The sequence below is a fragment of the Bombus terrestris genome, chromosome 11 (assembly GCF_910591885.1).
Source record: "Bombus terrestris chromosome 11, iyBomTerr1.2, whole genome shotgun sequence".
Taxonomy (NCBI): domain Eukaryota; kingdom Metazoa; phylum Arthropoda; class Insecta; order Hymenoptera; family Apidae; genus Bombus; species Bombus terrestris.
This window is the reverse complement of record NC_063279.1, coordinates 6,750,389-6,763,252: the sequence shown is the minus strand read 5'-3', so window position 1 is coordinate 6,763,252 and position 12,864 is coordinate 6,750,389. Positions and strand designations below refer to the sequence as shown.

At 29.3% G+C, this 12,864-nt stretch overlaps 2 protein-coding genes and 1 long non-coding RNA gene across 7 annotated transcripts; 1 reads left to right on the top strand and 2 right to left on the bottom strand.

Moving 5' to 3' along the window:
• Positions 1 to 495: 495 nt before the first annotated feature.
• Positions 496 to 5,104, bottom strand: LOC100645259 (pancreatic triacylglycerol lipase). Of its 3 annotated transcripts, XM_012314045.3 has the most exons (8): positions 4,860 to 5,104; positions 4,410 to 4,513; positions 3,975 to 4,017; positions 3,631 to 3,779; positions 3,306 to 3,548; positions 2,973 to 3,173; positions 1,232 to 1,367; positions 496 to 840 (listed from the first exon to the last, which is right to left on the bottom strand). In XM_012314045.3, the coding sequence occupies exons 2-8, from the start codon at positions 4,465 to 4,467 to the stop codon at positions 771 to 773; spliced, it is 900 nt and encodes a 299-aa protein (XP_012169435.2). In that variant the 5' UTR covers positions 4,468 to 4,513; positions 4,860 to 5,104; the 3' UTR covers positions 496 to 770. The 3 variants fall into 3 exon arrangements, with proteins under 3 accessions (XP_012169435.2, XP_020721255.2, XP_048265853.1); XM_020865596.2 differs by lacking the exon at positions 4,410 to 4,513 and having other exon boundaries at positions 4,860 to 5,102; XM_048409896.1 differs by lacking the exons at positions 4,410 to 4,513; positions 4,860 to 5,104 and adding an exon at positions 4,165 to 4,240.
• Positions 5,105 to 5,537: 433 nt separating this feature from the next.
• LOC100648834 lies at positions 5,538 to 7,421 on the top strand. 2 transcript variants are annotated; one of them, XR_002308169.2, is made up of 3 exons: positions 5,649 to 6,146; positions 6,243 to 6,644; positions 6,721 to 7,421. It is a non-coding gene; the product is annotated as an uncharacterized LOC100648834 (long non-coding RNA). The 2 variants fall into 2 exon arrangements; XR_007225772.1 differs by having other exon boundaries at positions 5,538 to 6,146; positions 6,243 to 7,421.
• Positions 7,422 to 7,630: 209 nt separating this feature from the next.
• Positions 7,631 to 9,863, bottom strand: LOC100645458 (ovalbumin-related protein X). Of its 2 annotated transcripts, XM_048410232.1 has the most exons (9): positions 9,705 to 9,861; positions 9,382 to 9,427; positions 9,161 to 9,273; positions 8,919 to 9,098; positions 8,640 to 8,850; positions 8,353 to 8,567; positions 8,118 to 8,297; positions 7,904 to 8,039; positions 7,631 to 7,829 (listed from the first exon to the last, which is right to left on the bottom strand). In XM_048410232.1, the coding sequence occupies exons 2-9, from the start codon at positions 9,404 to 9,406 to the stop codon at positions 7,666 to 7,668; spliced, it is 1,224 nt and encodes a 407-aa protein (XP_048266189.1). In that variant the 5' UTR covers positions 9,407 to 9,427; positions 9,705 to 9,861; the 3' UTR covers positions 7,631 to 7,665. The 2 variants fall into 2 exon arrangements, with proteins under 2 accessions (XP_048266189.1, XP_003399162.2); XM_003399114.4 differs by lacking the exon at positions 9,382 to 9,427 and having other exon boundaries at positions 9,705 to 9,863.
• Between the last annotated feature and the right edge of the window lie 3,001 nt (positions 9,864 to 12,864).

The following is a 12,864-nucleotide window of genomic DNA, read 5'->3' as shown; positions in this document are numbered from 1 at the left end:
ACACAGCGATTTGAAGCGTGTGAAGATAGATGGCATTACATGGTTTATCCGTAAACAAAGAACGCGAGGTTGTGCGACAAACCATGTGCTGGCATCTATTAAAGATGGAAGGAACAGCGACTTGGAGCGTTTGAGGATAGATGGCACTACATGGTTTGTCCGTAAACAAAGAACGCAAGATAGTGCGACAAACCATGTGTTGACATCTATTGAAGATGGAAGGAACAGCGACTTGGAGCGTTTGTGGATAGATGGCACTACATGGTTTGTCCGTAAACAAAGAACACAAGATAGTGCGACAAGGATAGATTATATGAACGGCACTAGACGGAGAAGGCAGTAATGTTCAACAAGGACAGATGCGTATCTTGTCTAGATAGTACACAGATTATAGAACTTTGTTTTGAAGTTCCTTCAAGTCACCTCTCATTAATATAAAGGGATTTGGTCATTTTAGGAACGCCGGACAGACTTAGAAATGATTAATCAGTTGAATAAATCTAATTAAAGGTTTACTAAAATCTTTTAAAAATATACAAGTACACAAATTATATAAATTGCATAATTCTATTACTAATATCGATATAATACAATTATAGCGGAAGACGTACGAAATATTCTGGTTTTTTGGCAGATATAAAGTGTATATCATAAATTCATTTTCTAGATTAATTGCTTGTTTGCTCATTTTCTAGTTCATGAATAAAACGTATGTTTTTTATTTAAATTGAATCGCCTCATATAGCTATGATGGATTTTTAACTAAAGATCTAATGATCTAATTGAAAACCTCGACCGAAAGGACTCTCCGCGTTTGTTGTCAGAAAATATTTACCTGTCCTAAAAGAAAAAAAAAACGATTAATTACAAAATATAAGAAATAATACAAACGAAAGAAGAAACAGCTAAAGAGACTTTGTTTTCTTTTCCAGAATGTTTTTCTAAGGAACAAAATAGAAATTTTTTTATTGACGAATCATGAATAATTTATAAAAAAAAAAATATCTTTTATCGAGCCATTACGAAAGATATATAAATGTAACATTATTGCGTAGTAAATTTGTTTAAGGAAAGTTCAAAATCCTGGAAATTTAGATATTTCAAAATTTATAAATAAATGAAATTTAAGCCTCTGAAAATTTTACAATTTCACAACAAACTTGAAACGTTGAATTAGCGTCGGTCCTGAATAAATTAAACGCTGTCATAAATTTAAAAAAATGATACTAACGTATTACTTGGTGTAGCAATACCCATTGGTACAAGATCGCTGCTGCTGCATTCGATTTCACATTTACCAATGAAAGCGTTAGGGGTTTTAACTGATTCTGCATAAAATCTCCACGATTTGTGATGACTGCACAAATCTGTAGCAGACAAAAGTAAATATTATCTTTTAGGTTATGGCCACACGAACGTTGGAACGATGTTCGTTGTCTAACGTGCGTTTTGGAAATACACACATGAGCGGTGTGCGTCAATGTTGACGCTATGTTGCAACCTGTATTTTGTGTTGTGTTGGAACCTTTCTCTTCCCATATCTGTGCTGAACACACAGTTTGTATCATAAATATACCTCTAAATACAATAAACCAGGCGAACATTTAGAGGACGCGCGTCACATGCACATGCATTTTGTACATTGTACGGAATGTTCTGACGATTTCAGAAACAGATTTTGATTTCTTTATTGTGCGCTGTTGTTAATGCAAAGGTCTTCTCTTTATGTACCTCTCTTTACATATTTTGCATTTTGTAGAAAATATTTCCTCGGTAGAGTCGTTAGAAAAAATTGTTGACTTTATTTATTGCAAATTATTAGCGCAAAAAAGCTTCTTTGTTGCAAATTTCGACAATTAAAATTATTTTTATTTTATTTTATTTTATTGCTTTTAATGCACTTCAAGGTCAATTCACATTTAAAAAAATTTTTTTATTGAGTTTTATGACGCGACAAGAATCAACACTCGTGCGATATACCCAGTGATGGATTAGGGGGGAGGAGATCGGCCCCCTCCCAAGAGTAATAAAATGTGAAAATATCAATATTACCACATTCTAAGAAACTCGTACATAATTAATGTGAATTTAATTATGTAAGCTATAGTATGGCATAGAGATACTGTAATATAAATTAAGAATAAATTTGAAATCTTGTAAAAGAAAGTTCAATAATGTATTTATCTACTTTCACATATTTCGTCCCCCGCTCTAAGACTCGTAGATCCGTCACTGGTTATATTTCCTACGTCTGTACAAAATGAGCATTACATTTCCACGCAACGCTTGAGTGCGTTGTGCACACGCGATCGTACGAAATGACGTCTGTTGTAACAACTCACGTTCCAAGCTTATCGCTTTGGTTTTATCTGGCCATGCAATATTGTTTTCTTTTTGTTATCATCGGACAAACAGCTGACAATATTCTCAATTAATCAAGAAATATTTTGTACAAGATTCTTAACATTTTCGAGAATAGCTGCAATAATACTGCATTTTTAACGTTATTAGCGGATTTATTATACCATATGTGTGGCTGTTATCACACAAAAAATGAACCAGAAATTTTATATAAAAATATATTCCTCGAGTATTAATCATTTGATGCTTCGAATGTACAACGTTAAAAAACACTTACAATTTTACACCTGTATAATCATTTAATGCACGTAATATACGTTTCTGGTCATAATCTCTTTTCTTAACTTATATTATTTTGAATTTAAATTCGATAAATAAAGACTTCCAAATTGATATTCTTTAATTTCCAAATGTTTTTGAACTGAAGTCTTTTTATTTTCGTAAATCTAATCTTTTTTTCAATCATGATTACAAAATAAATAATCGTAGTAGATCAACACGTAGAATCTAATAACTAAACTTCAGAACATATGCGCGTAATCGTATTTTATACTTGTTTTCCAAAATTAACATCTTAAAAATAGAAAATTTCAAAATAAAGAAATCCAAACCTGTTACGGATAAAAATGGACCGAATAGCACGCAACCAGGTTGCGGTCTGTGGCCACCGTTCGGATAGAAATCCACATGGCCACTATACAAGGCTATTCCGTAAAAGCCCGCGTCGGTATGGATAACATCTACGAAGTCAGCATCGTTACGAGTTAATCGACTATTGAGAATGTAGAATAAAGGTCCAGCGGGATCCAATCCTGCAAACATACAAAATTTTTTGTTATTATTTCGTTAACCTCAAAAGTTAATCTCAAAGAATAATCTCAAAAAAAATCTCAAAAGTTAGTCTCATAAAATATTGAATGAAATAGAAGATTTCTAAATGGCACCTGTTATCCTGGGAAGTCTGAAGTTCGTATTACGTCCAGTGAATGCAGCTACCTGCGCGCCCATTGAATGTCCAATTAGATGTATTTTTTTCGGATTCACACCGGAACTCACAAAAAAGTTTAAAGCTTCGCCAACATGTTTGCCGACTACCTTGAGCAATGAAGCACCGATTACGTAATTGATCATAGCAATTTCTCGATAATCGACCGCAAGAACGTTGTAATCCGTAGCCTCCAAATACGCTGCAGTAATTTATGAAGGAAGATTAATGTTCCATTGAAAGTTATCTTCTACAGTCGCGCGAAATTTCGAATCGTAACATACCACGTGTTACAAGTTGCACATCTTCAGTAGTTACATTATCTAGATAGCCATGAACGTATATTGCTATGCTCTTATTATTTCGCAAATGATCTGCCATTCTCCCCAATTCATTTACGTTTAATACGTGCGCATCAAAATGAGAGCCATCCCTGAAAAAAAAAACAATTTTTTGATTACATAAATGATATATAATGAATAATCTAGAAAAATAAACAAACTAGCGAAATTACATTAAAATATGCATGTAGAATACAGTAAATAAAATGAGTATATTTTTAAACAATAAATTATAGTTATGAAATACACAAATAGGAATAACATTGATTTTGCGTATATATGATTACCTTTCGAATAAACGCAAGAAAATTGTGGCATTTTTAGTAGCATCTATGAACAAACAATTAAAAATATGTATTATTGTATGTTTCTATTAATGATACATTTGTAACCTAGTCTATAGTTATTCTTAATATCAAAAAGTATATTTAAAAACATTTACGTATGTACTCTCAATAATAATAACATGAAAGATACTTTTATCGATTGGAAATAATATTTTTAAAGAATTAACGTTCTTTATGTTAAAATGAAACATCGAATAACAAAATTTGACTAAACATCAACAGCTATTGATAATACTATTATAGTCGTATTAGATTCACTAAAATTATTTATGAAATGTTTACTAATGCAACGAAAGTTCATCTCATTTTTAACTCTTAATGTTGGCACGGTTAACGATTAAAGTCTTTAGTTACAATTAAAGCTGGGATACTCGCCTGCTAACAAAAGGTTGAGTAAAACGAAGAAAATATATAAAAAAAGGTTCACCATCATGGAAAACGAATCCTCAATGTTTACTACTTTTTGGTCGCTTATAAAGCTGAAAATTAATTTTAAAAAGTTGTAATTATTTTGTTCATAAGTTATATAATATATGATCACCTGTATAATTTTTTATCTTGTATATTATTGATATTTTGAGTGCTAAGAGAACCCTTAATGCCAAGAGATGCATTATTTTTTTGTATTATTGCTATTATTTTATTATTGCTACTTCTTAGCGATTTTGAAAAAAATATATTTCTAAAATTTCTAATAAGACTAAGTAATATTGTAATCTGGCTTTTAAATATATTTTCTTAATTTTCATATGTTCGATGATTAAATATTGTCATTCATAATCAAATTGGGAAAATAGCAGAAATACTGAAAGAAATTGCAATCACCTTTGAATAGAACGGTACACGAAGTGAACAGTAGTCGAGAAAGGAAAGCAGACGAAACTGTACGCGCAGAAAGCAATCGAAAAACTACCTGATTTGCAATATGACAGAAAATACTAATATCACTTAACAAGGAAAACGACGCGGTAATGAATCATTCATAACTTTCGTAATTCTATATCAGTGTGCTACAGGCACATAACTATACGTATAATTCATTTCAATGCTACCGACAGTTCTCTGCGAATATCTCGCAAACTATGGAAGATCACGGATTATATATAGGAAAAAGTTGTTCGCAATCATGTCTCCCTACCACATTAAAAAATCATCAATATAGGAGAGGTCGAGTTCTTTCTATACATCTATTTTTTTTAAATATACACATATTAATTTTAAAGATGTTATATAATGTAGTTGATATTAAATTATGATTAATTTATCCAAATTACGATTTAAACATTAATTTATTTCATTATGTCTTCCTTAAATTAGCTATGCGAAGAGATCCTTAATCAAATTTGGTATGACATAAGTAAGATTGAGTAGGTTTAACTCTGTGACTGAAAAATGGGACATACACTTCGAAACAAAAAATATATATGTATTGAGTGTCCAGAAATTAAGCTTTCCTTTAATAAAAAATTTGGAGAAATTATAAAAATAGATATGATAGAAATGATAGAAATAGGTAATCAATATTATTATATATATAATAATATATGTGATGTATGATGCAGTATACATGATATATATAATATATATTACACGTATTATTATAAGTTAGGCAGAAAGTTAAAGTAATTTCAAAGCAATTTTTGTTACCGAGAGTAAATATTATATATTGAATGCTAAGAAAATGTATCACTAGGGATATTAAATATTAGAGAAAATGGAAGTAACTGCAGGGATATTGCTTCCTCTAGTGCTTATTTATTATATGATGTATTGTGACATGCAGCACGAGTATTATCTGTTATCCATAGTACTATATCATTGAGAAAATTAATTCTTTTCATATGTCAAGATGATCCACCAACAACAGACAACAATGAAAAGCATAGAACAACAGTATCGGCAACAACTTATAGTGACATAGGTCTTCAATTATTTGTTGTTGTTTGTGTGAAGATTGAAATCATGGTTTATTCTATAAAGATTTAGAATTAAGAGATGATTACAGAAGAATATCTTTGAAAGATAAAGCGAAACAAGTAAAATTGCCATCTAGAAATATGGCAAAGAGTTGCCTTGGAGATTTTTTCCTAATCTGTTCATATAAAAAATAAGGTTTTTTCACTTTTGTTATTATAGTAGTTTCATTTTTTCAGTTCATTTAAAATTTAATAAAATTGTAACAAATTCAAAAAACCACTTTGTTTTCAGCACAATATCAGTTTTGAAAATACAAGCGAAGGAAACAATATTTCTTTGAGTTCACATAAGTACTGTATTATAATGAATGAAAATGATAATACAATACGTATTATAATAACTTGTTGCTATTCTATATGATTTGATAATTTTCAGTGTTCTCCTGTTGATGTTATAGGAAAACGTAGAGAATGAAGAAAGTGAACAAACGTTATTATCTGTTATACATGCATCTTTGAAAAATATCAAACATTTAGTAGTGGAAAATATATTTTACATCAGTAGAAGTGAACTCTTTGTATGCAAAATGAGATATAGGCATTTATTTAATTTGTATAAAATATATTTCTTATCATCTTTTATATTATTTTGAAATATCATACTTTGTCATACCAGGCAAAAATTATCATAAAGGTAACTTCAATCTGAAGTTTAAAAAAATAAACATATGTAAATATGTAATAAAATTATTACATATCTTTCATTGTAGATAACAAATTATTATTTAGTGTGTTGCTCAATAAATGTGATGCAAAAAGTTTAATGATGATATGTGCTGTTATAATAAAAGAACATTCAATTTTAAATCTGTATACTATGGTACTAAATGCAAAAAACAACGGATTTTAATTGTATAAAATACCATTTAGAAGCTTATCTTTTAAAGTATTTTAATACCTGTATAAAAATGAGACAAAATAGATTTGAAAAAGATTTGACATTTAATTTGAATTATACTAAAAAATGTACAAAACATTAGCGAATATTTTTCAGATTATATGTTATATGATAATGGAAGAAAATGTCATATCAAATCATAAAAAAATTAAGTATCGAATATAATCTGAAATTGCTTTCAAATTGTAAACTACAAGTTCAACTTTAAATTATAAAATTCCTAGCTTTAGATTTGAAGAAACCTGTGCTTCTACCTAATAATACATGTAGGTTATATTACAAGATTGCACACATTAATATTTGTACGATACTTCAATTTAAGATTTTACTTTAGTTCTAAAAATGAGCATGCATAAACCCATAGGCGGTTTAGTAGACAAATATGATAAAGTATTCATTGCATAAATAGACGATGTAAGTATTGTAAGTACTGAAGTACTGGAAAAGCGAACAAAGAGGACAAAAATATAAATACTATAATTGACATATTTATATTCGTTATGCAACTTTATTAAGAAATATACTACAAAGATTGCTTTAATTAACAAAATTATAACATATTTTATATAAAATAGGGCAAAATTTTAATTCAAGAAAAATAACTTTTGAATCACGTTTCTTTTGCACAATTTTTACATTTAAATTGAATAAATGTGTTATATTATATATATATATATATATATGTATAAATATATATGTATAAACAAAAATATTTGCGTTAATCCAGTGTTATATTCTTTATTGATGTAGAAAGAATTTATAATTCATCTTTTTGGGGAGCAATTTGTATATCTCGTATATTTCCGATAAAAAGAGGTATGTTTTTCGGTTTATATTCAATTATAAACATGAAAGGCCGATCGACTATAAATTGTTCTGGTTCCTTGAAATGTGCCATACGTCGAAGTCTCATCTGAACAACTAACAGAAAATAAATTACATTTTATTAAAAATGTATGTAAAATGTATTTAGATTTCTTCAAAATTAAGCTCACCTGTTGCAGCCGCGGCTTCAGTACCTGCTTCATTAACTTCTATAATTGCTTTATGCAAAATTTTATCAACTATAAGTGGCGTACTGGAAATACGACTGAAATTTGCACTAGGTTTGAACATTGTGCTTAACCCAAGCTAAAATTCGAAAGTTAATAAATAAAGCTAATAGATATAAACTTTTTAATAATGTAACATAAAATTTGTTATTCATACCTTATTTAATATATTTTTCAAGTCTACTGTAAATTCAATTTTGAATTTTGGAAGATATAACTCAATTTCACTGTATGATCGAGGTGCATTTGCAAGTATTTCCCATGAAAAATTAGTTTGCAAATTTGAAAGCCCATCTATTTCATTTGGTAATATTATTATCATTACTATGTCTGTATTCTGCAAAATATTTCTTTTAGAATTTGATATATCAAATTCATATATATAAACCTACCATATATGGAACTTCAATAAATTTTGCTTGCAATGTTGGTATGTTACCATTACTGTATTGAGACTTATTGAACATTGTTGGTATAAGCCTTGTTTGAGTTCTTGTCACATGAAATATTTTATCCTTTGTATTCTTTGTATCAAATGTTTTAAGCCAACTACCATTAAAATAGATTGCATTTATTAATACTAATTTTGTATCCTCAGCAAAATCATCTACGCAAAACATACTGATTATTATATGTAATTATTTTATTATTATAATTAATAATAATAAATATAATTCACCTGAAGATACAAGATCAGATATTTTACTATTCGTTTTCTTTTTAACCCAACTATTAATTTTCTCAGCAGCGTCAACATTATTTCTAAAATCTATTTTTGAAATCTCAGATTGATAAAATTCCTTTCCTATTGTTAAAAATTCCTCCAGTAATTCAAATCCATCTTGAACGTACATTGAGTTTGCAATGTACAATTTAATATTTCCCAAGTCCTTATAAATATACAAGATATTAATTGTGTTTGTAATTACTTTTTTTTAAATAATTATGATCACCTTACATTTAACTGAATTATTAAAGATTTATACCCTTCTTGTATCAAATCTTTATTATAGTGACAAAGACTCTTAGTCAATTCATTTAAGGTTGTAGATTCTGCGCCATGAGAAAGATGAGACAATATCATATGTATACTTAATGGTGAATTAATTATATTTCCTACACTGGTAGAAGATAACTCCTAAAATAAATTCAATAATTATAATATCAACAAAATATGTTTAATATAAAATCCTTACTGACCTTATAAAAATCTCTTGTGAAATCATTACAAGATGTAGACAAATCTTCATTTATATTATCTTTACTATCTGCAGGCGATTGCGCCATTGTAATTATGATGTAAGTATTTAATACTAAAAGGTAAAAATGATTTTTATTAAAATTTTATAATATTTTGAATAGATCAATAATTACATATACACAAATACAATAATATTTTGTAACATGTAATAAATGATCACCTGAATATATTATAAAGAATGACATTATTTTTGTACAATATTAATACTGTAAAGAGTTTAATATTATTTAAAAATAATAATTGTTATTATAAAGATTCAGTGATAACGTCAACATGTTTGATATTGTTCTGATTATTTTCTTTTTCCTGCAGTTTCCACTGCATAATACTGGAATTAATGCTTCAAAAACAAAATATTCAAACAAATAAAGCGAATAAAGATGTTTTTATTTCTGATACGTAGTAATACCAGAAACAAAATGACTATTAAAAGGGGTTAAGTCTAATCAGCGTCAAGTGTAAAAAAGGATATGGTGTAACTACCTGTCAAAAAATAAAACAGCTGTTTGTTATGCTATGGAAGAAAACAGCGCGCGATTTTACTTGATTTTAAAACAAATTTTTTAAAGGAACAAGTTGTTCACGTCAGCTTTACGGTATGGCGACTGCAAATTTCTGTAAACACTAAATCTACGTTAACGAACGAAGTGGTAATCAATTTATTCTCAAAAATATTATATAAAAAATTGATGTATCAGAACGCGAAAATACAATACTTTTTATGCAAAATTACTTACTCTTATGACTTATTATGTACATAATATAAAAGAACATACTGTAAATGTTTTCAGAAATTATTTAAATGCAAGTATATTTAAGGTAATGCTCAGGAAGCTATATAATTTGAGCACCATCAATAGAAATAATTGCTTTCGATGAATCATAAAGATATCAGAAGAAGAAATGTTGTTTCTTTCAACGAAGTAAATTCATATATTACGCGTAAATAATAATTTTTAAGGTCACGCTTCGTGCAATACAGCTGATCTCATATAAAACGTGACAGTTGGCTCAGATTAATAGGTGGATAAAATCAATCAGAATTTTCAACTCGTGCAAAATTGTGATTCAAAACACATAGAAAAAGATTTATTCGATAGAAAATGGATTTATGAATAGGAAACATTGCTGAGTTTGTTCAAAATCTGAATTTGTAAAATCATTTATAGCATCCATGGATGTAAATAATATAAAAAATTTAATAATATAAATACCAAATAAATAAAATTTGGATAATTAAGTTACTAAAATTTAAAAACTAAAGCTTTTAAGAACTATATAAGAACTAACATTTTAAAAGTAAATTAATTAAAGCGGTGATCAAAATATCAGTATAGATGGGAGAGGAAGAAAGATATTCAATTCTAATAAACATAATAAATACATGTATAACGGGTAAGAGTTTTATATGCATTCTTTACTTTTTAAGATCTATTAAAAACATAAATAATATTTCTTTTGAAAAAGTTTTGATACCTTTTTAATAACATTTCGGATTTACAATTCTCTATAAGCGTTTTAACATTTATCAAGTTTATTTTTTAAAAACCAATGCTTATAATAGAGTATACATATTAATTTATTAATTATTCCTCCCATAGGTACACTGATATTTTTACACTTTTAGGGTTAGATATCCTGCACAAATCCATAGTAATCTTTGCCTAGAATTATATGTATAATGTTAATGAGTTAGAGTTAATGATTATAATGCACGTATGTGCATATGTATATTTCTATATAACATCAACAGTATACCTCTGAAATCGTGCGTAGAGTATGAACTTGAATTTTTGGCGAAGCAATTCGGGGACAGTATACGTCCTCGCTCATTCGACGAATAATGAATTACAATTCCGGGGCGAATGACACAGAGAAGAATGCCAGTGTGAACCTTATATTGTGAAACGATTCACGCATATTGGTTTTTACCGTCTCCCCCTTCTTTTTCTCTGCTTTTACACCTTCTTCAGTTTTAGCTTTCTTCGTCATACTTCTTTCTTTCTGTGTTTCTCCTCTCTCTGTGTACATATATCTCTGGCATACAAATTCTAAAATTTATTTCTTACTTTATCGCATACCCCTTTTATGATTATATTTATCAGTTATATATATGATTCATGACAGTTCTTTTAGGTTAACTATTAATGAGAAATCGAGAAAGTTGCATTAGGTTTAGTTTTAATTTTTTAGTATTAGCTGTTCCAGTTGATAATTGCAATGGCTCTTAAAGAGCTTTATTCTTATTCTATTTATTCGTATTGTATTATAAATTTCGTAATAATTCGGCAATTTAAACGAACTAATTTAGACTAAAATGAACCTAACATTTTTCCATATACCTATGAATCCCTTTTTCAGGAAATTCATCTTGTAACTGTGTATCCCTAAAAATAAGATTTCAATAGCTTAAATGGGCAATGTTACAGTAGCAATAGATAGAAGATATGAATGTTAATCGTTTATCAATTCTAATCTCGAGTACATAGTTTTATTTTAAAGAGAATTATTGATTGTTCTAGTTACACATATACTACATTCGGATCTCTTATTTTCGATACATTACTGTGAAATTTCTAGTACATTATTCCAACATTTTATATAATAACAATGCTATTGGCAAATTAAATAATATCCCGCAACATAGTTTTTTAGAAAGCCCTTCATTTATATTTAGCATAAATGAACAGCCATGAATTTTCCACTAATTAACCAAATTCTCATAACTTCTCTCATCTCTGCTTTTCCTCTTAAATCTTGATCTTTCCATGTGTTCCTCTATTTTACGAGGACCACAGCACTATCTGCTCTCTCTCTCTCTCTCTCTCTCTCTGTTTCTCCTTTTTACTTTCTCTTTCAATTTTTCATCTTGTCATCGTCTTTCTCGTATCAATTCCTCCTCCCTCCTTTCTCTCTCTCTCCCTCCTTCTTTCCGTTCTCCTTTCCCCCTTTATCCCCCTCTCATCGCACCCCTCTTCGATCAACCGATCGTCTCATTTCTCTCACACTCTCTCATTCTTTCGTTTCAGCTCGCTCGAACAGACACCTGTGGCTATACTGTATACACGAAAATGTGTTCGTCAGTCGCAGACACACATCCTGATTACTAATTCACGAAGCCGCGGACTACTTCCTTGCCGCGTTGTGTGACACCAAATCCCATATTCCGGCCGAATGGAGAGTTGAGACGGACACGGTGATCCTTAAAAACTAGCACGACAACCAGCAGGGAAGTTGAACACCAGCGATTCTATGATAATCTCTGATCGATTGGATCAAACAATGATTTAGGGTAATTCAGAAGTCGTCCGAGCTGTGCAGTTGAAAGTTTCAATGACTTTGCCGACTGCACGGATAATATGGCTTAGTTGGCTTTACAAAATATTTGCAGGGGAGACTTAGTTACTAACGGTAAGAGCGTAATGCCTAAAATACTTTATATAGGGTATTTTCCGTATTTTTTTTCTTTTTTTTATTCTTTGAGTTCCTTTATTTCTTATTGTTGCAGCTACGTCGTCGAAAGTTTGAATGATTTTGCAGATTGCACGAGTGATTTGATTTCGTTGGTTTCTAGAAATGTTTATAGAGCAGATGTGATTCCTAAAATTGTAAAACGCAAGACGATTTATTATGGATATTTTTA